The 25,459-nt window shown below is 52.3% G+C and overlaps 3 protein-coding genes across 4 annotated transcripts in view; all 3 read left to right on the top strand.

Annotated features, from left to right (window-relative positions):
• DCHS1 (dachsous cadherin-related 1) overlaps window positions 1-16,217 on the top strand; it is a 34,650-nt gene extending 18,433 nt beyond the window's left edge. Inside the window, exons 3-21 of the mRNA XM_039470763.2 lie at window positions 3,212-3,400; window positions 3,498-3,729; window positions 3,870-4,106; window positions 4,455-5,480; window positions 5,703-5,896; window positions 6,103-6,199; window positions 6,300-6,457; window positions 6,693-7,557; window positions 7,645-7,884; window positions 7,978-8,103; window positions 8,723-8,932; window positions 9,903-10,781; window positions 10,905-11,018; window positions 11,194-11,405; window positions 11,495-11,649; window positions 11,840-11,970; window positions 12,085-12,368; window positions 12,687-12,825; window positions 13,165-16,217. Coding sequence (XP_039326697.1) covers window positions 3,212-3,400; window positions 3,498-3,729; window positions 3,870-4,106; window positions 4,455-5,480; window positions 5,703-5,896; window positions 6,103-6,199; window positions 6,300-6,457; window positions 6,693-7,557; window positions 7,645-7,884; window positions 7,978-8,103; window positions 8,723-8,932; window positions 9,903-10,781; window positions 10,905-11,018; window positions 11,194-11,405; window positions 11,495-11,649; window positions 11,840-11,970; window positions 12,085-12,368; window positions 12,687-12,825; window positions 13,165-15,776 — 8,100 coding nt within the window. The 3' untranslated portion in view covers window positions 15,777-16,217. The remainder of the gene's footprint in view (window positions 1-3,211; window positions 3,401-3,497; window positions 3,730-3,869; window positions 4,107-4,454; window positions 5,481-5,702; window positions 5,897-6,102; window positions 6,200-6,299; window positions 6,458-6,692; window positions 7,558-7,644; window positions 7,885-7,977; window positions 8,104-8,722; window positions 8,933-9,902; window positions 10,782-10,904; window positions 11,019-11,193; window positions 11,406-11,494; window positions 11,650-11,839; window positions 11,971-12,084; window positions 12,369-12,686; window positions 12,826-13,164) is intronic.
• Window positions 717-1,119, top strand: LOC120364605 (cytochrome c). Its single transcript, XM_039470764.2, has one exon. The coding sequence runs from the start codon at window positions 799-801 to the stop codon at window positions 1,114-1,116; it is 318 nt and encodes a 105-aa protein (XP_039326698.1). The 5' UTR covers window positions 717-798; the 3' UTR covers window positions 1,117-1,119.
• A 2,137-nt stretch (window positions 16,218-18,354) lies between the features above and the next one.
• Window positions 18,355-25,058, top strand: TPP1 (tripeptidyl peptidase 1). 2 transcript variants are annotated; one of them, XM_003919773.4, is made up of 13 exons: window positions 18,355-18,431; window positions 18,548-18,619; window positions 18,901-19,040; window positions 20,058-20,208; window positions 20,404-20,531; window positions 20,680-20,858; window positions 20,974-21,172; window positions 21,320-21,508; window positions 21,757-21,826; window positions 22,266-22,386; window positions 22,499-22,657; window positions 22,827-22,952; window positions 23,133-25,058. In XM_003919773.4, the coding sequence occupies exons 1-13, from the start codon at window positions 18,388-18,390 to the stop codon at window positions 23,271-23,273; spliced, it is 1,719 nt and encodes a 572-aa protein (XP_003919822.1). In that variant the 5' UTR covers window positions 18,355-18,387; the 3' UTR covers window positions 23,274-25,058. The 2 variants fall into 2 exon arrangements, with proteins under 2 accessions (XP_003919822.1, XP_074257133.1); XM_074401032.1 differs by having other exon boundaries at window positions 21,320-21,513; window positions 21,762-21,826.
• Window positions 25,059-25,459: the final 401 nt, after the last annotated feature.

The following is a 25,459-nucleotide window of genomic DNA, read 5'->3' as shown; positions in this document are numbered from 1 at the left end:
TGGAGAGGAACAGACAAATAGAGTTAATGAGGACTTACTTAATCCCTGGCTGATAGATATACCGGGTGAGAAAAAGGGAAGAACTGATTTTCTGGCTTGAGCAACTGTGTGGATGGAAGAGTCATTAGAGCAGGCTTGGAATGATCATGAGTTTATTTGGGGACAGGTTGGATTTAGGGTGCCTGCGGGACATCCAAGTGGAGGTGTTGAGCAGCTATCTGGATGTACATGTTTGGAAAGCTCAGAGGAGTAGTCTAGAGTAAAAGTATAGACAGTGACTAAAGTGAAAGACAAGGCCCCAAGAGTGTATGTAGAGTGAGAAGAAGCCAACGAGTGATTCCAGGGAACAGTGTGTAAGAACAGGCAGGTAAGGGGAGATGGAGGAAGACTGGTAGTGGGTGGTGGGAGAAGCAGTGGGTGGAGAAGCAGGAAAAGTAAGCATCAAGAAGTCATAGCAGGAGAGACAGGCATGGTGGTGCATCCCTGTAATCCAAGCTACTTGGGAGGCTGAGGCAGGAGGATTACTTGAGCCCAGGAGTTCCAGACCAGCCTGGACAACATAGTGAGAGCCCATCTTAAAAAATAAATGAATGCTGGGCACAGTGGTTCGCGCCTGTAATCTCAGCACTTTGGGAGGCCAGGGTGGAAGGACTGTTTGAGGCCAGGAGTTTGAGACCAGCCTGGGCAACATAGTAAAACGCTGTTTATGAAAACAATTTAAAAACTAGCCAGAGAGAGCGGGACGTCCGACTTCTGAGAGGTAACGCTTGTTGCGGTAACGACGAAAAAGAATTAAATATGGGTGATGTTGAGAAAGGCAAGAGGATTTTTATTCAGAAGTGTTCCCAATGTCACACCGTGGAAAAGGGAGGCAAGCACAAGACTGGACCTAATCTCCATGGTCTCTTTGGGCGGAAGACAGGTCAGGCCGCTGGATTCACTTACACTGAAGCCAATAAGAACAAAGGCATCATCTGGGGAGAGGATACACTGATGGAATATTTGGAGAATCCCAAGAAGTATATCCCTGGAACAAAAATGATCTTTGTCGGCATTAAGAAGAAGGGAGAAAGGGAAGACTTAATAGCTTATCTCAAAAAAGCTACTAATGAGTAATAATTGGCCACTGCCTTATTTATTACAAAAAAAAAAAAAAAAAAAAAAAAAAACTAGCCAGACTAGTTTTGGTGCATGCCTGTAGTCCTAGTTGTTCAGAAGGCTAAGGCAGGAGGATTGCTTGAGCCCAGGAATTCGAAGTTGCAGCGAGCTAGGATCACACCACTGCACTCAAGATGGGGCAACAGAGAGCCTGTCTCAAAAATAAAATTAAATAAACAAATGTGTTTTAAAAAGTCAAAGCAGAAGGTACACCTGGGAAGGAGGTTGGGATGGGCATATGGAGTCAATTTGGAGGCTGGTAGGAAGTTTAGAGAGTTTACAGATAAGTGTCTTTCTTTTCTCCTTGAAATAGTGCATCTGAAAGAAAGGATTGGGATGGGGGCAAGAGTAGAGGGGTAACATTTCTTATGGCTTTGGGGCAGAATGGGAGAGGGAGCTGACCAAGGTTGGACTAAGACATTAAGCTGAGAATCTGCTAAAAATGGAGATTATATTTACAGTGAAACCTCTGAGCAGGGGTTGTACAGGCCAGGAAATTCACTTCTGCCTTGCCCATTTCCAGTCAGTGGCCCCTGTGCCTTTTGGGGTCACTTCCTGACAACTTCCCCCGACCACTGTTTATTGCTTTCTTCCTGCAGCGAGTCAGAGGTCAAAGGTCTTTAACAGCTTCTGGAGATGGTGCCGCAGCTGTGCTGCTGCCTGCCATGATTGATGCAGGGGAAGTCCGTCTCCTGGGACATCCGGGCCTACAGCCACAGTAGAGAGTTGGAGCAGGAGCCGTTTCCAGGGTTCAGCCATGGCAGGGTCTTGGTGTCTCTCAGGAGAGTAAACAATGGCACAGATCTTTTCTGTCAAGAGTCTGGGCAACCATCAGAAATCCTTGGCCAGCTTTCTCTCTGAGCACACTTTCTGGCTAAGAAAGGGGAGCTCTCCAGCTTCCTCTTGCAGCATATGATGACCCTGAGGTCCTCATGTCCACAGAGTACTTTATCACAGGCTACAGTTGTCAGCACCAACTAACCCACTATTGAGGGCCTAATGTATACCCATTGTATAAAACTTAGTGCAAAAGAAGGTTTTGTGACAAGGCAGGACAATTTACTCAGTGAAAAAACACATGTAGAGCACCTACTATGTACCTTGCACTGTACTAGGCTAAAGATACATGAGCTGCACACCCATAAACCCATAGAACAGATCCTATAGTGATCAGATCCCAGTACTAATCAGATCCCACTCTGTGATGATCAAACTCCATAAAGATCAAACCTATAACGACAGTCTCAACAATTCCATTGTTAGTGAGTTCTTGCCTTGGGTGATTATGAGACTTGGTGAGGGTATGAACTTCCTGGACCCACCTGGAATTTGAGGTCACAGCCCTTTTGTCTTTTTAAGTATAGTTGGTCCTCATTATTTGTGAATTCTCTTACTCTCTAAAATTTATTTGTAACTCCAAAATCAATGCTAGCATTCCTGAACATGGGCAGAGAGATGAAAAATTTGAGTCACCTAATGTTCACATTCCCCACAGACACTGAACAAGACGATGTTCTTCCTTCTTGTTTTGGCTCTCATGCTTGTAAACAAGTGTCCCCTTTATTTATTTATTTATTTTGTATTTTTTTTTTTACTGCTTTTTTGCTGGTGATTTCACTGTTTAAATGGTCCCCAAGTATAGTGCTGAAGTGCTGTCTAATGTTCCTAAGTACACGAAGGCTGTGATGTATCTTACGGAGAAAATACATGTTAGATAAGCTTTATTCAGGCATGAGTTACAGTTGTTTTGGCTGTGGGTTCAATGTTAATGAATCAACAGTGTATATTAAATATAAGATGTCTTTAAAGAGAAACATACATCAAACAAGGTTATGTATTGACCAGCTGAAAAAAAATGTTATGGCTAGAGGCTCTCAGAAACCTAAGTGGTGAGGTCTGGGCTGGGATCAGGTTTGGGCCCATGTCATACTCCTCCTTTCTGTGTGTCTGCCATCCAGAGATTCTAGGCACCAGCTGCTCATTCTAATCACCACCTACCTCTGGCTTTTCTGGCCAAGAAGAGGGAACACCACTCACCTCAGCCTCTCCCTAGGTGACAGCCACAGACGCAGATAGTGGCCCATTTGGCCTCCTCTCCTATTCCTTGGGTGCTGGCCTTGGGGCCTCCGGATCTCCCCCATTCCGCATTGATGCCCACAGCGGTGATGTGTGCACAACCCGGACCCTGGACCGTGACCAAGGGCCCTCGAGCTTTGACTTCACAGTGACAGCTGTGGATGGGGTGAGTTGGCAGACCATGGGCAGGTTGGGATGTTGGGGTAGGGCACTCACCAGGGCCAGACAAGGCCCACCTGACCTATGGCTGCATGTCCCACCAGGGAGGCCTCAAGTCCATGGTATATGTGAAGGTGTTTCTGTCAGATGAGAATGACAACCCTCCTCAGTTTTATCCACGGGAGTATGCTACGAGTCTAAGTGCCCAGAGTCCACCAGGCACAGCTGTGCTGAGGGTGCGTGCCCATGACCCTGACCAGGGGTCCCATGGGCGACTCTCCTACCATATCCTGGCTGGGAATAGCCCTGCACTTTTTGCCTTGGATGAGCAATCAGGTGAGGATCCTCCCATTCCTGGAGCCTTCCCCCAGGACCCCCTCCCCACCTGCCTAAATTATGTCCTACCCACTTCCTTCCTAACCTTTCCAGCCCTATTATGTTTCCTTATATATCTCTGCTTCTATCCTTCCTCCCAGGGCTTTTGACAGTAGCCTGGCCCTTGGCCAGACGGGCCAACTCTGTGGTGCAGCTGGAGATCGGGGCTCAGGATGGAGGTGGCCTACAGGCAGAACCCAGTGCCCGAGTGAACATCAGCATTGTGCCTGGAACCCCCACACCACCCATATTTGAGCAACTACAGTATGTTTTTTCTGTGCCGGAGGATGTGGCACCAGGCACCAGTGTGGGCATAGTCCAGGCACACAACCCACCAGGTATTACTTAGCTTTATACCCACTTGGTGCCAGACCCAAATACCCCAAAATAACCCTCCAGCACCATCTGAAGGTACCTTAGAGTATCACAGCAGATAGCCTCAGTAAAAAACACTCTTGTACCGATGCTCAACACCTCCCTAGGCACGGTGCGGGCACACTGCTTCATGAGGCACATGAATGTCACCTCAGTGCCAACCAACTTCTTTGCTAACCCCTTCCCCTCCTCCTGATATTTTGAAAGCCATGGGTGTGGGCACTTCCCAGTCCTTCTCGAGATCAGAGTCTGGGTCCTGACTCAATAATTGCCCCCCTCTCTTTGTTGACCCCCTTTTTCCTCCTCCCTAGGTCGTTTGGCACCTGTGACCCTTGCCCTATCAGGTGGGGACCCCCGAGGACTCTTCTCCCTAGATGCGGTTTCAGGGTTGTTGCAAACACTTTGCCCCCTGGACCGGGAGCTACTGGGACCAGTGCTGGAGCTGGAGGTGCGAGCAGGCAGTGGAGTGCCCCCAGCTTTCGCTGTAGCTCGGGTGCGTGTACTGCTGGATGATGTGAATGATAACTCCCCTGCCTTTCCTGCACCTGAAGACACGGTATTGCTACCACCAAACACTGCCCCAGGGACTCCCATCTATACACTGCGGGCTCTTGACCCTGACTCTGGTGTTAACAGTCGAGTCACCTTTACCCTGCTTGCTGGGGGTGGTGGAGCCTTCACTGTGGACCCCACCACAGGCCATGTACGGCTTATGAGGCCTCTGGGGCCCTCAGGAGGGCCAGCCCATGAGTTGGAGCTGGAGGCCCGGGATGGGGGTTCCCCACCACGCACCAGCCACTTTCGACTACGGGTGGTGGTACAGGATGTGGGAACCCGTGGGCTGGCTCCCCGATTCGACAGCCCTACCTACCGTGTGGACCTGCCCTCAGGCACCATCCCTGGAACTCAGGTCCTGCAAGTGCAGGCCCAAGCACCAGATGGGGGCCCTATCACCTATCACCTTGCAGCAGAGGCAGCAAGTAGCCCCTTTGGCCTGGAGCCACAGAGTGGGTGGCTATGGGTACGGGCAGCACTGGACCGTGAGGCCCAGGAGTTGTACACACTGAAGGTAATGGCAGTGTCTGGGTCCAAAGCGGAGTTGGGGCAGCAGACAGGCACGGCCACCTTGAGGGTCAGCATCCTCAACCAGAATGAACACAGTCCCCGCTTGTCTGAGGATCCCACCTTCCTGGCTGTGGCTGAGAACCAGCCCCCAGGAACCAGCGTGGGCCGAGTCTTTGCTACTGACCGAGACTCGGGACCCAATGGACGTCTGACCTACAGCCTGCAACAGCTATCTGAAGATAGCAAGGCCTTCCGCATCCACCCCCAGACTGGTGAGCACAGAGACCCAAATCCCAAGACCCCATAGCCTTATCCCCAGCCTGATGAACATCCAGACAGGATCCCCAAACCCTAGCTCCCATCTTGCCTTTAAGAACAAGCACTTGGTCTTGGCATTCCCTCCCCCACCCCCCCAAATCCCAGCTTCTTAGGTGCAGGTCTCAGGCTTTGTATCCCTAAACATCTTGTACATGATCTCCTTCTTGCACTCCCAGGAGAAGTGACCACACTCCAAACCCTGGACCGTGAGCAGCAGAGCAGCTATCAGCTCCTGGTGCAGGTGCAGGATGGAGGGAGCCCATCCCGAAGCACCACAGGCACTGTGCATGTTGCAGTGCTTGACCTCAACGACAACAGCCCCACCTTCCTGCAGGCTTCAGGAGCTGCTGGTGGCGGCCTCCCTATACAGGTATGTGAGGTGGCAGGACTTTGTCCTGTAGAAGTGTGAGAGGCAGTGGGGATCTCCCCATAGAGCTGTAGGTGTAGGTAAGAAACTGCCTCCTGGATCGGGTGAGAGCAGAAAAGAGGTTCTGCTTGCCCACAGGTGAGAAAAGCTTTATCCTAAGTTGTCTGAAGAACAGGAAAGAGACGACTAGGTGAGTTGTGTTCCCGCAGGTACCAGACCGCGTGCCTCCAGGAACACTGGTGACGACTCTACAGGCGAAGGATCCAGATGAGGGGGAGAATGGGACCATCCTGTACACGCTAACTGGTATGGGAATGGAGAGAAAGGAATTGGTGGATGATGACACGCCCTTATGGCCTGCCCAGCTCTGGGCCCCAAGCCCTCATCTTCCTTTGCCTGTCCCCAGGTCCTGGCTCAGAGCTTTTCTCTCTGCACCCTCACTCAGGGGAGCTGCTGACTGCAGCTCCCCTGATCCGAGCAGAGCGGCCTCACTATGTGCTGACATTGAGTGCTCACGACCAAGGCAGCCCTCCTCGAAGTGCCAGCCTCCAGCTGCTAGTGCAGGTATGGCTGCCCTTCCCACAGTCTGCTCACCTTCCCTTGGCTACCACTGTAGCCCCCCTGCCCCAGTAGCTCTAACCCAAGAAGCTAGAGCTACCGGGGGCGCCTATACTAGTCCTTGGGCCCCACTAGTAGTCAGGCTACTTTGACCACTCTTCCCTACCACCTGGGATGCTAGCCCAGATCTCCTTTTACGTCAGCCCTCACTATTCCGTTCTCCCTCCCCGGTCCACAACAGGTGCTTCCCTCAGCTCGCTTGACAGAGCCGCCCCCAGATAGCACAGAGCGGGACCCAGCGGCACCTTTGCCGGTCGTGCTGACGGTGACAGCAGCTGAGGGGCTGCGGCCCGGCTCTCTGTTGGGCTCGGTGGCACCGCCAGAGCCCGTGGGTGTGGGGGCACTCACCTACACATTGGTGGGCGGTGCCGACCCCGAGGGCACCTTCGCGCTAGATGCGGCCTCAGGGCGCTTGTACCTGGCGCGGCCCCTGGACTTTGAAGCTGGGCCCCCATGGCGCGCGCTCACCGTACGCGCGGAGGGGCCGGGAGGCGCGGGCGCGCGGCTGCTGCGAGTGCAGGTGCGCGTGCAGGACGAGAATGAGCACGCGCCCACCTTCGCGCGCGACCCGCTGGCTCTCGCGTTGCCGGAGAACCCGGAACCCGGCGCAGCGCTGTACACTTTCCGCGCGTCAGACGCCGACGGCCCCGGCCCCAACAGCGACGTGCGCTACCGCCTGCTGCGCCAGGAGCCGCCCGTGCCCGCGCTTCGCCTGGACGCGCGCACCGGGGCGCTCAGCGCTCCGCGCGGCCTGGACCGAGAGACCACACCCGCGCTGCTGCTGCTGGTGGAAGCCACCGACCGGCCCGCCAACGCCAGTCGCCGTCGTGCAGCACGCGTTTCTGCGCGCGTCTTTGTCACGGATGAAAACGACAACGCGCCCGTGTTCGCCTCGCCTTCACGGGTGCGCCTCCCAGAGGATCAGCCGCCTGGGCCCGCGGCGCTGCACGTGGTAGCCAGGGACCCGGACCTGGGCGAGGCTGCACGCGTGTCCTATCGCCTGGCATCTGGCGGGGACGGCCACTTCCGGCTGCACTCAAGCACTGGTGAGAGTTGGGTGTCGGGGCGAGGGCGCGGAAGGTGCTGATGTGGAGCGTTGAGGTCTCCACCAACCTGCCTTACCGCTCACCTAGGAGCGCTGTCCGTGGTGCGGCCCTTGGACCGCGAACGACGAGCTGAGCACGTGCTGACGGTGGTGGCCTCAGACCACGGCTCCCCGCCGCGCTCGGCCACGCAGGTTCTGACCGTCAGTGTCGCTGACGTCAATGACGAAGCGCCTACTTTCCAGCAGCAGGAGTACAGCGTCCTCTTGCGTGAGAACAGCCCGCCTGGCACATCCCTCCTCACACTGCGAGCAACCGACCCAGACCTGGGTAAGACCTGGGGGGATGAATCGTGGGTGGGATGGACTGGGGCCAGAAAAGCATTTTTACCCTCTGATCGCCTTCCATGTTGCCCCTCCTCAGGAGCCAACGGGCAAGTGACTTATGGAGGCGTCTCTAGCGAAAGCTTTTCTCTGGATCCTGACACTGGTGTTCTCAAGACTCTTCGGGCCCTGGATCGAGAGGAGCAGGAGGAGATCAACCTGACAGGTACATGTTGACAGGACCCCAAGAGCCTGAGTGGGGTGTTGTAAACACCAGTGTTACATGGACAGAACCCCTAAAGTACTATCTTGTAGAAGTTTTCGCTTATTACCACAAAGCTCCTGTTACGTTTTTAGACCCTTTTGGGGAGTCGAGAGTTTGGCAGGGTGCAAGGTGAACTGACTTCTAGACTGTCACGATTGTGACCATACAAATTCTAAAATGCATAATGTCACAGCTATGCCCTCCAGGCCTCCCTCAGATACTGCAGCCATTTAACAGAGGACCATATTGATACTGAATATTGGAGAGATGAAGTGACTTGCCCAAACTCATGCAGCTTGGAAGTGGCAGGGCTGGGACTTGAACTCAGATCTTTTCATACCTCATTTAGTGCCTTTCCTGTTACACCACCACTAGTCCAAGATATATCTTGCACACACCAAGCATGGGAGGTAGGACACATGTATGTTTATGTATGCATGACACGTGTGCCTGGTAAGTGTGCAGAGATGGACATTTTCCGGTTTGTGTGCACCTAGTGAACATGTATGAACACTGTGTGGTGTGGATTTCTCCATGTGATGAAAGCAGGCTAGACCTCATTGATTTTGCTTCCCCACAGTGTATGCCCAGGATAGGGGCTCACCTCCCCAGTTAACTCATGTCACTGTTCGCGTGGCTGTGGAGGATGAGAATGACCACGCACCAACCTTTGGGAGTGCCCATCTCTCTCTGGAGGTGCCTGAGGGCCAGGACCCCCAGACCCTTACCATGCTTCGGGCCTCTGATCCAGATGTGGGAGCCAATGGGCAGCTGCAGTACCGCATCCTAGGTGAGAACCTTCCCTCTCCCACCAACTCAGCACCCACTTGCCTGGTTCTTGCTCCTTTTTGGCTGCTGTCAGCCTCAATGAGTGTATCTGGGTCTCCTTTTCCCTCCTGATGTTGCCCACCTTTTCTTTCATGCTTATATCAGTGTATCTCAGTATCTCTTTCCATGCTCTTTATCTCCCTCTGTGTCTCTGTTTCTGTCTTCCTCTTTTTATTTCTCATTTGTCTATCCCTATAGAGCAGACGTTCTCAAACTTTTTTGGTCTCAGAAACCCTTAACACTGTTAATTTTTGAGAATCCTAAAGAGTTTTTATGTGTATTGTATCAATATTTACTGTATTAGCTATTAAAACTGAGATGATGTTAAAATATGATTGTGAAACAAACCAATGAAGTATACAGCTTGCTGGTATTTCTATGTAAACACAAGGAAATGCTAAGATTTCAAGTAACAATTTGTTGGACAGTAATGAATTTCAGAATTTACAGCAGGTATAACTGAAGATAGCTAGAACAAACTGAATCTCTGAAGACACACACATTCATGCTTTAATCTTTGTATCTAGAATATGTTAGAAAACACAGGAATACATAAGAACATATTCCATTAACCAAGACATATCATCACATGTCACAGAGCATCTGCAAATTCTACTGTACATCTGTGAGATAATGAGAATAAAAAGGGCATATAATGGCTTAGTAGTGCTGTGAAATAATTTTATCTTAGGCATATGAAAAGGACTTAGGAACTCCAGGGGTTCCCAGACCACACACAGATGATGCCAGCTGCTTTATATTTTCTGTTACTTTCCATTTCTGTTTTTCTCTGTTTTTCTCCCTTTCTTTCATGTGTTCACTTGCTTTTGTGCACATGCATGGGCTCACTCTCTCTCTCTCTGCTGTGGCCTAGAAATCACCTGCATCCCCGTGACACATGTATATTTATATGTGTGTACCCTTCTCTGCAGATGGGGACCCATCAGGAGCCTTTGTCCTAGACCTTGCTTCTGGAGAGTTTGGCACCATGAGGCCACTAGACCGAGAGGTGGAGCCAGCATTCCAGCTGAAGATAGAGGCCCGGGATGGAGGCCAGCCAGCTCTCAGTGCTACTCTGCTTGTGACAGTGATAGTGCTAGATGCCAATGACCATGCTCCAGCCTTTCCTGTGCCTGCCTACTCTGTGGAGGTGCCGGAGGATGTGCCTGCAGGGACCCTGCTGCTGCAGCTACAGGCTCATGACCCTGATGCTGGAGCCAATGGCCGTGTAACCTACTACCTGGGTGCTGGTACAGCAGGAGCCTTCCTGCTGGAGCCCAGCTCTGGAGAGCTACGCACAGCTGCAGCCTTGGACAGAGAACAGTGTCCCAGCTACACCTTTTCTGTCAGTGCAGTGGATGGTGCAGCCGCTGGGCCCCTAAGCACCACAGTGTCTGTCACCGTCACGGTGCGCGATGTCAATGACCATGCACCCACCTTCCCCACCAGTCCTCTGCGCCTGCGCCTGCCCCGCCCAGGCCCCAGCTTCAGTACCCCAACCCTGGCTCTGGCCACACTGAGAGCTGAAGATCGTGATGCTGGTGCCAATGCTTCCATTCTGTACCGGCTGGCAGGCACACCACCTCCTGGCACTACTGTGGACTCTTACACTGGTGAAATCCGTGTGGCCCGCTCTCCTGTAGCTCTAGGCCCCCGGGATCGTGTCCTCTTCGTTGTGGCCACTGACCTTGGCCGTCCAGCTCGCTCTGCCACTGGTGTGATCATTGTTGGACTGCAGGGGGAAGCTGAGCGTGGACCCCGCTTTCCCCGGGCTAGCAGTGAGGCTATGATTCGTGAGAATGCGCCCCCAGGTGGGTCCCCAGCCATGTCTCTCCGATTGGAACTCCAAAATGGGCTGGAGTTGCTTGTTGAAAATGTCCCCCAAACTCTCCCAGTCTAGTGCGTACAGTCCAACAATACCGTTCTTTCTGCAGGGACTCTTATTGTCTCCCCCAGAGCTGTCCATGCAGGGGGCTCAAATGGACCCATCACATACAGCATTCTCAGTGGGAATGAGAAAGGGACATTCTCCATCCAGCCTAGTACAGGTAAGGAAGAGGAACAAGAGCTCTGTGCAGGACAGGACAGGCTACTGGGAAGTAGGTGGTTTGTGTCGGAGGAGCCTTTGATGGGTGAAGGGCTGTCCCTGAGTAAGGAGTCTCAGAGAAGGAGGCTCCAGGGCAAGCAAAGGAGGCTGTCACTGATGCATTCTGCCTCCCCCAGGAGCCATCACAGTTCGCTCAGCAGAGGGGCTGGACTTCGAGGTGAGTCCACGGCTGCGACTGGTGCTGCAGGCAGAGAGTGGAGGAGCCTTTGCCTTCTCGGTGCTGACCCTGACTTTGCAAGATGCCAACGACAATGCTCCCCGTTTCCTGCGGCCCCATTATGTGGCCTTCCTGCCTGAGTCCCGGCCCTTCGAGGGGCCCCTGCTGCAGGTGTGGGGTGTGATGGAAAGATGGGGGGCAGGGCTAGTCAGACTTGTCTGTTACTTAGACCAGTGCCAGCAGCCTCCTACCCTCACCAGGTGGAGGCAGATGACCTGGATCAAGGCTCTGGAGGACAGATTTCCTACAGTCTGGCCGCATCCCAGCCGGCACGTGGATTGTTCCACGTAGACCCAGCCACAGGCATTATCACTACCACAGCCATCCTGGACCGTGAGATCTGGGCTGAAACACGGTGAGGCCTGGCCCTGTGGACCCAAGACCCCACCTTGGGCCTGTACAGTTTGAAGTCCTGCCTTGAACCCACCTTGGTCCCTTCACCACATCCTGAATTCCCTAGCCCTAAGCTCTGTCCTGAGACCTAGCCCTGCCCAGGGTTCCCCCTTACTGCCATGCCCCACCTGATGATTGTGCTTCATGTCCAGGTTGGTACTGATGGCCACAGACAGAGGGAGCCCAGCCTTGGTGGGCTCAGCTACCTTGACAGTGATGGTCATTGACACCAATGACAATCGCCCCACTATCCCCCAGCCCTGGGAGCTCCGAGTGTCAGAAGGTGAGGCTGGGTAAAGTGGGTGGTATAAAGGGTGACAGAGAGACATTTGTCTCCACCCTACGGCTCAAGGTGGGGCTGGGTCCATGCCAAACACACTTGTGTCGTGTATTTCAGATGCATTATTGGGCTCAGAGATTGCACAGGTAACAGGAAATGATGTGGACTCAGGACCAGTGCTGTGGTATGTGCTGAGCCCATCCGGGCCCCAGGATCCCTTCAGTGTTGGGCGCTATGGAGGCCGTGTCTCCCTCACGGGGCCTCTGGACTTTGAGCAGTGTGACCACTACCAGCTGCAGCTGCTGGCGCATGATGGGCCTCATCAGGGCCATGCCAACCTCACAGTGCTTGTGGAGGATGTCAATGACAATGCGCCTGCCTTCTCACAGAGCCTCTACCAGGTATTGACACCCCTGGATTCTTGTACACCTGGGCCTGGGTTGTTCCTGTTGGAGGGAAGTGTCAGAGCTGGCAGCTGCAGAGGTGGGCTGGACGTTGGACCTGATCTGGGAATGGGAAGGTCCCGAGTCCTATGAACTAAATCCTGTTTTGCATCCTGTAACCAGAAAGGGGAGAAGGTGGGCATTTCCCATTCGAATACTTAGGAGTAGGGGCCAAGTTGGAATGGATGCCAAGCAGGGCTCAAGGAACCAAGCTCCAGAACAGGCTGCGTGGACAACAGGGAAGCCTGGCCATAAGCATTTCTCCTCACACTTCAGGTAATGCTGCTTGAGCACACCCCCCCAGGCAGTGCCATTCTCTCTGTCTCTGCCACTGATCGGGACTCAGGTGCCAACGGTCACATCTCCTACCACCTGGCTTCCCCTGCTGATGGCTTCACTGTTGACCCCAACAATGGTGCGTCTTTCCCAGGATCTGCCCCTTGTTTTTCACTGTGTTAGGCTGTAATCTGACCTCATTCCTAGAATTTGTTACTCAAACTCTTTAACTCCTGGATCTCTGGCCCAGGCAGGACATTTCCCACCCACTGTCTTCATTATAAGCCCCTTGTTGACTGTATATCTAGAAGCTGTTCCGTAAGTTGTGAATCCTTGAGGCTATCCCATTGTCTCCTAGCACATAGGCCATTCCCTGAGTCTGATTTCTAAAACCATTTCCTAGATCCTGAAGGGTCACTCTTCTGCTCACTCACAGCCTTTGCCGAATATATTTCTTTCCCTTCCTTTCTCCTCTCAGGGACCCTATTCACAATAGTGGAAACAGTGGCCTTGGGCCATGAGGGGTCAGGAGCAGTGGATGTGGTTCTGGAAGCACGAGACCACGGGGCTCCAGGCCGGGCAGCACGAGCCACAGTACATGTGCAGCTGCAGGACCAGAATGACCACGCCCCGAGCTTCACATTGCCACACTACCGTGTGGCTGTAACTGAGGACCTGCCCCCTGGCTCCACTCTGCTCACCCTGGAAGCTACAGATGCTGATGGAAGCCGTACCCATGCCGCTGTGGACTACAGCATCGTCAGTGGCAACCGGGGCCAAGTCTTCCAGCTGGAACCCAGGCTGGCAGAGGCTGGTGAGGGTTCTGGACCAGGCCCCCGGGCACTGGGCTGCCTGGTGTTGCTTGAATCTCTAGACTTTGAAAGTCTGACACAGTACAATCTAACAGTGGCTGCAGCTGACCGTGGGCAGCCACCCCGAAGCTCAGTTGTGCCAGTCACTGTCACTGTACTAGATGTCAATGACAACCCACCTGTCTTTACCCAAGCATCATACCGTGTGGCAGTACCTGAGGACACACCTGTTGGAGCTGAGCTGCTACATGTAGAGGCCTCTGACGCTGACCCTGGCCCTCATGGCCTCGTGCATTTCGCTGTTAGCTCGGGCGACCCATCAGGGCTCTTTGAGCTGGATGAGAATTCGGGCACCTTACGACTGGCCCATGCCCTGGACTGTGAGACCCAGGCTCGACATCAGCTTGTAGTCCAGGCTGCTGACCCTGCTGGTGCACACTTTGCTTTGGCACCAGTGACAATTGAGGTCCAAGACGTAAATGATCATGGCCCAGCCTTCCCACTGAACTTACTCAGCACCAGCCTGGCCGAGAATCAGCCTCCAGGCACTCTCGTGACCACTCTGCATGCAATCGATGGGGATGCTGGGGCTTTTGGGAGACTCCGCTATAGCCTGCTGGAGGCTGGGCCGGGGCCCGAGGGCCGTGAGGCATTTGCACTGAACAGCTCAACAGGGGAATTGCGTGCACGAATGCCCTTTGACTATGAGCACACAGAAAGCTTCCGGCTGCTGGTGGGTGCTGCCGATGCTGGGAATCTCTCAGCCTCTGTCACTGTATCAGTGCTGGTGACTGGAGAGGATGAGTATGACCCTGTATTTCTGGCACCAGCTTTCCACTTCCAAGTGCCGGAAGGCGCCCGGCGCGGCCATAGCTTGGGTCATGTGCAGGCCACAGATGAGGATGGGGGTGCCGATGGCCTGGTTCTCTATTCCCTTGCCACCTCTTCCCCCTATTTTGGTATTAACCAGACTACAGGTGCCCTGTACTTGCGGGTGGACAGTCGGGCACCAGGCAGTGGAACAGCCACCTCTGAGGGTGGAGGCCGGACCAGGCGGGAAGCACCGCGGGAGCTGAGGCTGGAGGTGGTAGCACGAGGGCCTCTGCCTGGTTCCCGGAGTGCCACAGTGCCTGTGACAGTGGATATCACCCACACTGCACTGGGCCTGGCACCTGACCTCAACCTACTATTAGTAGGGGCCGTGGCAGCCTCCTTGGGAGTTGTGGTGGTACTTGCACTGGCAGCCCTGGTCCTAGGACTTGTTCGGGCCCGTAGCCGCAAGGCTGAGGCAGCTCCTGGCCCAATGTCACAAGCAGCACCCTTAGCCAGTGGCTCACTGCAGAAGCTGGGCCGGGAGCCACCCAGTCCCCCACCCTCTGAGCACCTCTATCACCAGACTCTTCCAAGCTATGGTGGGCCAGGAGCTGGAGGACCCTACCCCCGTGGTGGCTCCTTGGATCCTTCACATTCAAGTGGCCGAGGCTCAGCAGAAGCTGCAGAGGATGATGAGATCCGCATGATCAATGAGTTCCCCCGTGTGGCCAGTGTGGCCTCCTCTCTGGCTGCCCGTGGCCCTGACTCAGGCATCCAGCAGGATGCAGATGGACTGAGTGACACATCCTGTGAGCCACCTGCCCCTGAAACCTGGTATAAGGGCCGAAAGGCAGGGCTGCTGCTTCCAGGTACAGGAACCACTCTCTACCGAGAGGAGGGGCCCCCCACCACTGCCACAGCTTTCCTGGGGGGCTGTGGCTTGAGCCCGGCACCCACTGGGGACTATGGCTTCCCAGCAGATGGCAAGCCATGTGTGGCAGGTGCACTGACAGCCATTGTGGCCGGCGAGGAGGAGCTCCGTGGCAGCTATAACTGGGACTACCTGCTGAGTTGGTGCCCTCAGTTCCAACCACTGGCCAGTGTCTTCACAGAGATCGCTCGGCTCAAGGATGAAGCTCGGCCATGTCCCCCAGCTCCCCGTATCGACCCACCACCCCTCATCACTGCCGTGGCCCACCCAGGAGCCAAGTCTGTGCCCCCTAAGCCAGCAAACACAGCTGCAGCCCGGGCCATCTTCCCACCAGCTTCTCACCGCTCCCCCATCAGCCATGAAGGCTCCTTGTCCTCAGCTGCCATGTCCCCCAGCTTCTCACCCTCTCTGTCTCCTTTGGCTGCTCGCTCACCCGTTGTCTCACCATTTGGGGTGGCCCAGGGTCCCTCAGCCTCAGCACTCAGCGCAGAGTCTGGCCTGGAGCCACCTGATGACACGGAGCTGCACATCTAGCTGTGGCCCAGGCTGGGCCCCGACCTGGGATGCGTACAGTGTCCCCAATGCAGGCCCCACTCTGAGCCTGCCCTGGGCGGCCTCGGACCATGACTGTCTACGGGGAGGCCACTACCAGGCCCCAGCTCTCCATCCTGATCTCCCCAGCCCCCTCAGAGCACTAGGACCACAGAAGCCCTGTTGGTCACTGACCTGTGGCCAGGTCCAATGTGGGGAGAAATACGAAGGAGGTAGCAGCCCTGGGTTCTCAGTGAGGGCTCCCTGCTCTGCACCAGCACCCTGAGATGGAGCTGAGACTTTATTTATTAGGGGGTAGGGGGATGGAGGAGGTCCCTCCAACATATTTGGACCCAGCTCCTTTGGGTTCCACTGACACCCCTGCCCCTGCCCAGAACCAAGTGCCAATTCTCACTCTGGAGCCTTAATAAACTGCAATTTGTATCCGGTCTCCGGCTGTGTCAAATAGGGATGACTGGAAGACACCTGGCAGAGTACTGTGGACGCCTCAGGAGGCACAGAGCGGTGGGGTGGGGATGGCACTGGGAGCTCAGGAGCCTAGCCTGAGGCTGATGATCACATCTCTCTGCAGCTAATCTTTTCCTTCTAATATGAGCAAGAGGCCAGCAGGGCCTTGAGAGGGACTGGTTTGGTGGGAGAGGGGATCTTGGGGATGACCAGCTCTGGGCCTGAGGTTCTTAAAACAGATTGAGGTGGATACAAGAGCAGTCAAGTGGTTTGTTTTTCTTGGGACAACTAAAAATCCACATTGTAATAATAGCTCAATTTGTTGAACCTTTGTCATGTCAGGCTCTCTGCAGGAGGCTGTCTTGCTTCATCTCAGTGTAAATTTTCAGTCGTACAAAGGGATTTGGGAACCACTGGTGTAGACTGTTCTGTGGGAGAGCCAGGCTGTGAGGAAAAGGCAATTGGCCAATGTTTGACAAGTTCATAGGATTGAGGAAATTGGGGAAAAAAAAAAAAAAAAAAAAAAAAGGCTGTGCATGGTGGTTCACGCCTGTAATCCCAGCACTTGGGAGGCCAAGGCAGGTGGGCCACCTGTGGGCAGGTGTTTGAGACCAGCCTGACCAACATGGAGAAACCACATCTTTACTAAAAATACAAAATCAGCCAGGCATGGTGGCTCATGCCTCTAATCCCAGCCATTCGGGAAGCTGAGGTAGGAGAATCACTTGAACCTGGGAGGCAGAGCTTGCAGTGAGCCGAGATCGTGCCATTACACTCCAGCCTGGGCAACAAGAGTGAAACTCCATCTCAAAAAAAAAAAAAAAAAAAAAAAAAAGGTTGTGGTCAAAGAGAAATGTTTCTGAGCATGGTGCTAGTAAATACAGCTCTAGGATCCAAGCTCAGTGGGAAAATAGATCAATGGACAGGAGGAAGTTAGATTAATAGTGGGGAAAAACAATCGCTTGAAAAACCAGAAGGTTATATTCTAAGAGAGGATTCTATAATTAAAATTTCAAAGGTAGAGCAGTTTTGAGAGAGAGCAAGTCCGAGTGTAGTCATGGGACTGGTCTGCTCAAGTGAAGTGAATGGGTTTAATGAGATGAAAGAAATGGAAGGTTAGGGTGTTGAATTGTCTTTTATCTAGATATTTTTATCATCTAGATCAAGTGATCACAGGAGTTGGGATGGACAGAAAGGTGAAGTGCCATAATCTTTAGTGTGGGGATATAATCTATAGGTCTATGGATATCAGTGGCCTGTAGGACAAAAGAAAAGAGTATTGAGGTTAGAACAAGGGATTTCACATGAGTATTGGATTAATGGTTTTGGAAGTTAAAATGATACTGCTGACATCAACTTCCATATGGATTTTTTTGGAAAAAAAAAATAGAAGACTGCAAGGGAATTGAACCCTCAGGGTACTGTCATTGAAAATCCTCTTGCAATGACCCCAATTAGAAGTAGTCAATTCAGACCTCCTTGTGGGCTTTGAGTTACCATTAGGAAGAAGCAAAGATCTGTTTCCATCTTATCCACCTGAGCCCACTAAACAAGATGCAAGATTGCTCCATGGCTCTTGGAACAAAGCTGATTTCCTTGAAAACTTTAGGAACCCATAATAAACAGGACCCCAGCTGATTGTAGATCTCCTGGGAAGCTACTTAAAACTGGAAACTGATTTGAATAAAAGGATCCTGGTCTTGCAAAAGCTCTACTCTGTTCATAAATGTAGTCCTAGAATGAACACAAAATTGATAATAAGGGGACACAGAGGGTAAGGGAGGTAAAAAAAATTTTTCACTGCAATCTTTCGAGGCAGATCACTTTTATATAAGTCTCCATATTGTAAATACAGAAACCTAGGCTCTGAGAGGTTATTTTGCTGATATACACCTAGGAAAAGCCCCAGTCTGTGGGTCTCCAGAGCCTACTCACTTACAGTGACTCCCAGGGGACCAGGCTCAGGACGCAGGTGGGGAGCCCTGGGCTTAGTGCTTGACTGGCCAGAGGGGAGAATCCGAGTGGCAGCCCTACCCTTGCCTAGCATTCAGGACCACCCATGCAAGGGAGGAGCCAGCACCGTCACTAGTTACTAGGCGGAAGAGTGGTGGCGGTGGTGGAATATAAGGCTCATGTGATCTGTCACATGACAGCAGACCTGCAGAAGGGCAGAATGGGACTCCAAGCCTGGTGAGAAATTGAGAGGGCTTGGGAGAAAGGGATAACGTTGGAGGGAGTACATGTTGGGAAGGTGGGAACACAAAAACAATCTAGCTCCCACTGAAACCCACCTGCTGCCCCTACAGCCTCCTAGGGCTCTTTGCCCTCATCCTCTCTGGCAAATGCAGTTACAGCCCGGAGCCTGACCAGCAAAGGACGTAAGTTGACTTAGCAAAGACCACCCCCTTCCCCATGCCCTGTTCTGTCTCCCACTGTCCTGGTCCTAGCTTCCCTCACCCCTGTGCCAGCTCCTAGTACACACTCCATAGCTTCATCTCCAGGTTCCCAGGCTCAGTCCCCTGTCATTCACTTCATGTGATTTGTATCTGCTCCTAGGGATCCTACCCAAGGTCTCAGCTCCTAATGTGGAACCTTCCATAACCAATATTTTCCATCTCCACCCCAACCAAAGCCATGTCCCTGACCCCTAACTTTACAGGCTGCCCCCAGGCTGGGTGTCCCTGGGCCGTGCGGACCCTGAGGAAGAGCTGAGTCTCACCTTTGCCCTGAGACAGCAGAACCTGGAAAGACTCTCGGAGCTGGTGCAGGCTGTGTCAGATCCCAACTCTCCTCAATACGGTGCCTATCGGGACTGGGGACAGGATGTGGGATGCAGTGGAGGGACATAGGACTAGGTTGGGCATGGGATAGTGATAACGTCATGGCCTGTCAAGACACTTGTATTCCTCATGCTAGAAATCTAAACGGGGATGTGGCTCAGCATACAGGCTTTATGGTCAAATATGGACTCAAATTCTGACTCTGCTACTTACTAGCTACCAGGCAAATGGGGGAATAGCATCTGGTACAACTTAAGTTCCTCCCCCTACCCTCGAATCCATTCTAATTTCCTCTTCTATTCATATACAAAGGCTGCCAGTTCTAACTCCCAGAGAGCCTCTGTATTAGTCTACTTCTTGCTGTCCTTTGTTACCACCAACTCAGTTGTTTATTCCCTCTCCTGGACTACTGCCCAGCTCCCCAACCGATCTGCAGTCTCCTCCTTCCACACCCCTCCTCACTGTACTCCCCTACTTTGCTTCAAAACAGTCTCTCCAACAGTCAAAATGGATTGGATCCTTCTCCTGGTTAAAGCCCTTCACAGCAGGGGGCAGTGTGCACACGTGACTGCAGAGGGTGGGGAGGGGGCAGTGTGATTCACCCAAGGTGAGCACTAGTGTGCATGGCGGGAAACAGTGATTCGTCGTCGTGTTAAGTTTAAAATCAGCAAGTATGTAAATTTGAGCTAAACTGGATAACTGGTGCCAAAAGTTTTGAAATCATTTACTGGAGATAAGCTTAAAATGGAAAATTTATTCTGTATTAACCTCATTCATTTTTCATGATCATGGCAATACATGCTGTGGTGTGGGATTTGCAACTTACTAGCCTTTAGGGTAAATATATATTCTTGGCCATGGCATTTTAAGTCTCTCCAGCCTTTTCTTCCTCTGCTCCCTAAATACACCCTAAACCTGCACAGCCCTCCTTTACCCTGTTTCAGGCTTTGGGAAATTCTAATTCCTCATAGTTGAGTTCCAAAGAGAGGACTTTGGGAAATGAATGAGGGCAAGTGCCTATTCTGAATCCCTGCAGGAAAATACCTGACCCTAGACCATGTGGCTGATCTGGTGAGGCCATCCTCACTGACCCTCCACACAGTGCAAAAATGGCTCTTGGCAGCTGGAGCCCGGAACTGCCATTCTGTGATCACACAGGACTTTCTGACTTGCTGGCTGAGCATCCGGTGAGAGAATGATTGCTCCATGGAGGGAACCAGTCATCCCATCACTGAGATGGACGGGAGGGAGTTTAGACCTTGCTGGGGCTTGTGGGTGGGAGTTAATGCATGGGGAGACAGTGACTGACTGCCCAGGGATGCTCAGAGGCAGCTTCTTCTGTTCTGTTTTGAGCTTTCTGACCTCTGTTCTCTGACCTCCAGACAAGCAGAGCTGCTGCTCCCTGGGGCTGAGTTTCATCACTATGTGGGAGGACCTGCAGAGACCCATGTTGTAAGGTCCCCAAATCCCTACCAGCTTCCACAGGCCTTGGCCCCCCATGTGGACTTTGGTAAAACCCAGTGGGGTGAATGGGGGTTGGGGCAGGCAGACCTAGGGGCTGGGGAAGTTTAGATGCCATTGGGGACTGGGGATGGGGTGAGTAGTAGAGTGGGCATTACAGTCTGTAAGATCTCCTTAAGCCTGACTTCTCCCTACAGTGGGGGGACTGCACCGTTTTCCCCCAACATCATTCCTGAGGCAACGTCCTGAGCCGCAGATGGCAGGGACTGTAGGTATGCATCTGGGGGTGACCCCAAATGTGATCCGTAAGCGATATAACTTGACCGCACAGGACGTGGGCTCTGGCACCAGCAACAACAGCCAAGCCTGTGCCCAGGTGAGCCAAGCAAAGAGCCCCAGGGTCCTCATAGCCTCTGCACAGTGTCCTCAATGCCTTACCACCCTGGGACTCACCCTCAGACCCATGATCCCTGCTCTGACTCCCTCCATAGTTCCTGGAGCAGTATTTCCGTGACTCAGACCTGGCTGAGTTCATGCGCCTCTTCGGTGGCAACTTTGCACATCAGGCATCAGTAGCCCGTGTGGTTGGACAACAGGGCCGGGGCCGGGCCGGGATTGAGGCCAGTCTAGATGTGCAGTACCTGATGAGTGCCGGTGCCAACATCTCCACCTGGGTCTACAGTAGCCCTGGTACTGCCAAGAGGACTGGACAGTGGGGAAGGGGGTGGGAGGTGGGTGTTGGTCCCTGCTCCCTCAAGGGAATGCTATAAGCTGGAGAGAGATCCTGACAATTCCCAATGACTATCCTTGTGCCCACCCCTCAAAAAAAAAATCCAGGCCGGCATGAGGGACAGGAGCCCTTCCTGCAGTGGCTCATGCTGCTCAGTAACGAGTCAGCCCTGCCACATGTGCATACTGTGAGCTATGGAGATGATGAGGACTCCCTCAGTAGCGCCTACATCCAGCGGGTCAACACTGAACTCATGAAGGCTGCCACTCGAGGTCTCACCCTGCTCTTCGCCTCAGGTGACCTCCTACCCTAAACTTAGACACCCCCACCACCCAGCAACCTGGAAGCTTTGACCCCACAGTGACTCCTGAACCTGGTCTCTAACTCACAATCTGAATTGAGACCTTTCAACTGGGACCACTGACTTGACCTCTAAACTCTGACCTCCTGCAGTAATAGCTTACACCTAAATTTCCTCTCTGACATCTGAACCCACATACTAAGCCCTAACAAATTAATGAGTGCTACATTTGGTCTCTCTCAGGTGACAGTGGGGCTGGGTGTTGGTCTGTCTCTGGAAGACACCAGTTCCGTCCTTCCTTCCCTGCCTCCAGGTAAGAACTCTAGACTACCACTCAGGTATAACCACCACCTTTCACTTGTGAACTCACGATGTAGAACATTTGTCTTGACCCCACCATGTGCTCCTGTGGTTCAGCTTTAAGCTTTGCCTGCCCTGGCTGCTGCACGCCCATCTCTTCCTGTAGGCCCCAGTCCCCAAATCTCTTATGTGGGGAGAAACAGCTCCCACTGTTTCTTTTCCTCAGTGCCCAGGCATTTTAGTGGAAGATTTGGTGGATGTTCTACACAGAAAAGTTTGCACAGTCACCTCAGGCCATGCCTTGAAGGCTCAAAAGTCTTAGTCAATCCCATATACATGCTTCCCCACAGTCTAATTTCTCCAGCAAGACCTGGGCCATACTCACCCCTCCCCACATATCTTGGAGGTCCACTTGCATCCCCTACTATCTGAATGCTGTCTTCTGCTCTCAGCCCCTATGTCACCACAGTGGGAGGCACAAGCTTCCAGAATCCTTTCCGCATCACAAGTGAGATTGTTGACTATATCAGTGGTGGTGGCTTCAGCAATGTGTTCCCACGGCCTTCATACCAGGTACATGTGTTTGTGTGGATGGATACAGGGTGAGCGTGGGGATGGGGGATCCTCAGTTCAGCTGACTGCTGGGCAGGCCACAGGCCAATACTCACTCAAAAATGCCTTTCAGGAGGAAGCTGTAGCCAAGTTCCTGAACTCTGGCCCCCATCTGCCACCATCCAGTTACTTCAATGCCAGTGGCCGTGCCTACCCAGATGTGGCTGCACTTTCCGATGGCTACTGGGTGGTCAGCAACAGTGTGCCCATTCCATGGGTGTCTGGAACCTCGGTGAGAATCAACCCATCTCCAAACTGTCACTCAGGAAGTTCTCTAACACCTTGAGCACCTTGTATCCAGAACCCAACTACTTAGAGATGTCTGATACTCTAAAGCATCACTCCCAAAAAGTCCAGTCACTCAGAACCCCTGACTTCTACTTGTACCTTCACTCTTGCAGGCCTCTACTCCAGTGTTTGGGGGGCTCCTATCCTTGATCAATGAGCACAGAATCCTCAGTGGCCGCCCCCCTCTTGGCTTTCTCAATCCAAGGCTCTACCAGCAGCATGGGGCAGGACTCTTTGACGTGAGTATGGAAGGGAAGGGTGTGGACATTTTCATGCAACTATGGGGAGTGCTAAAGGGTACTTGGGGGGCAGTTGGGGTGGTGTGGAATAGCCTCTGAAATGTGAATATAGGGTAAGAAGGTATACTCTTTAAGTACTGGTACTAGCAGGCCCAGATCTGATGCCAGCCTCCTCCCTAGGTAACCCATGGCTGCCATGAGTCCTGTCTGAATGAAGAGGTGGAGGGCCAGGGTTTCTGCTCCGGCCCTGGCTGGGATCCTGTGACAGGCTGGGGAACACCCAACTTCCCAGCTTTGCTGAAGACTCTACTCAACCCCTGACCCTTTCAGCTTGTCCCCTGCCCTGAAGCTGGCAGTTCAGTACCTTATTTTGCCCTGTTGGAAGCCCTGCTGAACCCTCAGCTGCACACTGATGCAGACAGCTTATCTCCCTAACCCTGAAATGCTGTGAGCTTGACTTCACTGTCAACCCTACCATGCTCCATCACACTCAGGTCTCCCTACTCCTGCCTTAGATTCCTCAATAAGATGCTGTAATTGCCATTTTTTTGAATGCCTCTTCCCCCGCAGCTCATCTTCCTCTTTTCAATCAGGCTTTTCCAAAGCGTTGTGTACAAACTCTGTGCACTATTTCACTTCATAATCACTCCTCAATTCATTGCAAGGAGACCTCTACTCTCACCTTTTGCTCTTTCCTATCCTGACATCCAGAAACAATGGCCTGCAGTGCATACTTCTCAATCTTTGCTTTATGGCCTTTCCATCATAGTTGCCCACTCCCTGTCCTTACTTAGCTTTCAGGGCTTAACTTCTCTGACCACTGTTATCTTTCTCCTTCATCAACTTCTGCCTCTTCATGGAATGCTGATCTTCATTGCTCCATTCGTAGGCTTTTGCTTTTCTCAATTTACTCATTGTCCCCTAGAACAAATCACTGACATCTACAACCATTATCATCTCACTAAATAAGACTTTCTATCCAAAAGTGATTGATACCTCAAATGTAAGATGTGTGATACTCGACATTTCATCTTCCACCTTCCCAACCCCAAACAATTCCATCTCTTGTTTCTTCTTGGCAAATGATGCTATGCTTCCAACCAAGCCAGAAATCCGTGTCATCTTTCTACCCCACCTTCAATCAACAAGTCCTACTGACTGTACCTCTTAAATATATCTTTATTAGTCCACAAGTCCTTCCAATTACATTTCCCAAATATATCTAGAACTTATCCATTTCTATCCTCACTACTACTACATTAGTTTAGGGCCATGTTCTCCTGGGAAAACAAAAAAACAAAAACAAAAAACAAAACCAGTGTCCTTACTTCCTGCCAATCCCCAAACCATCTTCCAGAGTAAAATGCAAATCCCATCAGGCCACTTGATGAAAACCCTTCGAGGATTACTGGATAGAGTTCAGGCTTTTTTTTTTTTTTTTTCAATCATAGCTCACAAACCTTCTTTGCTATTTGTTCCTAAGTGACAAATCATTTTTCCTCCTCCCTCCCCAAACTCCTAGAACTTTCACTCTTGCTCAAGCTGCTCCGTCCCCTTAACACCACCCTTAATACAACTGCCTGGTTAATTTCCAGGATTCTTGCAAGACTCAGCTCGGAAGTCACCTTCCGTCGTGAATGTTTTGATTCCCTGAGGCTACTTTATTTTGGTATGGGGGAAAAAAAAAAAAAAAACCCTAGATTTTCTAAACAAAATCTGTTTGAATCTTGGTTCTGAAATGGACTAGGAGACCGACTGGGTCAAGTAAGTTTATCATCCTGAGACTGTTTCCTTGTCTGTTAAGTGGGAATATCAATACCTGCCTTTCATAACAACCAGGGAATAAAGTGAAATAACGTTGATAAGAGTGCTTGGGACCTGGGAGTAGGAGGCAGATGTTAACGCCCTTCCTCCCTTGCACTGCACCCCGTGCCTACCTCTAGCATTGTAACGCCCGCATAGTATTGAAATGGCCAGTTTACTTGTTTGGCTTCAAGACCGCTGGTGCCTAGAGGACTAGAATCACGTCCTATTTAACTGTATCCCCAGGCCCTGGCTCAGGAGTTGGCAAATAAGAATTAAACGTCTGCTGCATTGAAAACCCCACGTCTTTCACTCGCTGTGATTTTTGGGTATGCTGTTGACTCAGGCTGAAACCCCTCCTCCTCCTACAGCAGCACTGCGTGCCGGCCCACTGCTGCCCCCACCTCTCGGGGCAGTTGGTGGAGAAGGGGGGACTTTCCAAATCCACTACGAACCCTTAAAAGGCTGAATAAGGGAACTTGAAAGGATGCAGACAGGCAGGCAATCCGTAGTCGAGGGATGTAGGGCCATAAAGCTCGAAGCAAGGTCTTGAGCGTCAGGCAGAATGAGCTGACAGAGGAGTCAGAGAAGTCCCAGACGTACGCTGGTTCCAGTCTCGACGGAATCGCCGCGGAGTACGGCACAGGCTAGGGCGGGATGGCGACGGCCAGCGCAGCCGGCCAAGGCTGGGTCTCCGCCCTTCA

This window comes from Saimiri boliviensis, chromosome 6 (assembly GCF_048565385.1).
Source record: "Saimiri boliviensis isolate mSaiBol1 chromosome 6, mSaiBol1.pri, whole genome shotgun sequence".
Classification (NCBI taxonomy): Eukaryota; Metazoa; Chordata; class Mammalia; order Primates; family Cebidae; genus Saimiri; species Saimiri boliviensis.
The sequence above is the reverse complement of the archived record's forward strand: the minus strand, read 5'-3'. Positions and strand labels throughout refer to the sequence as shown.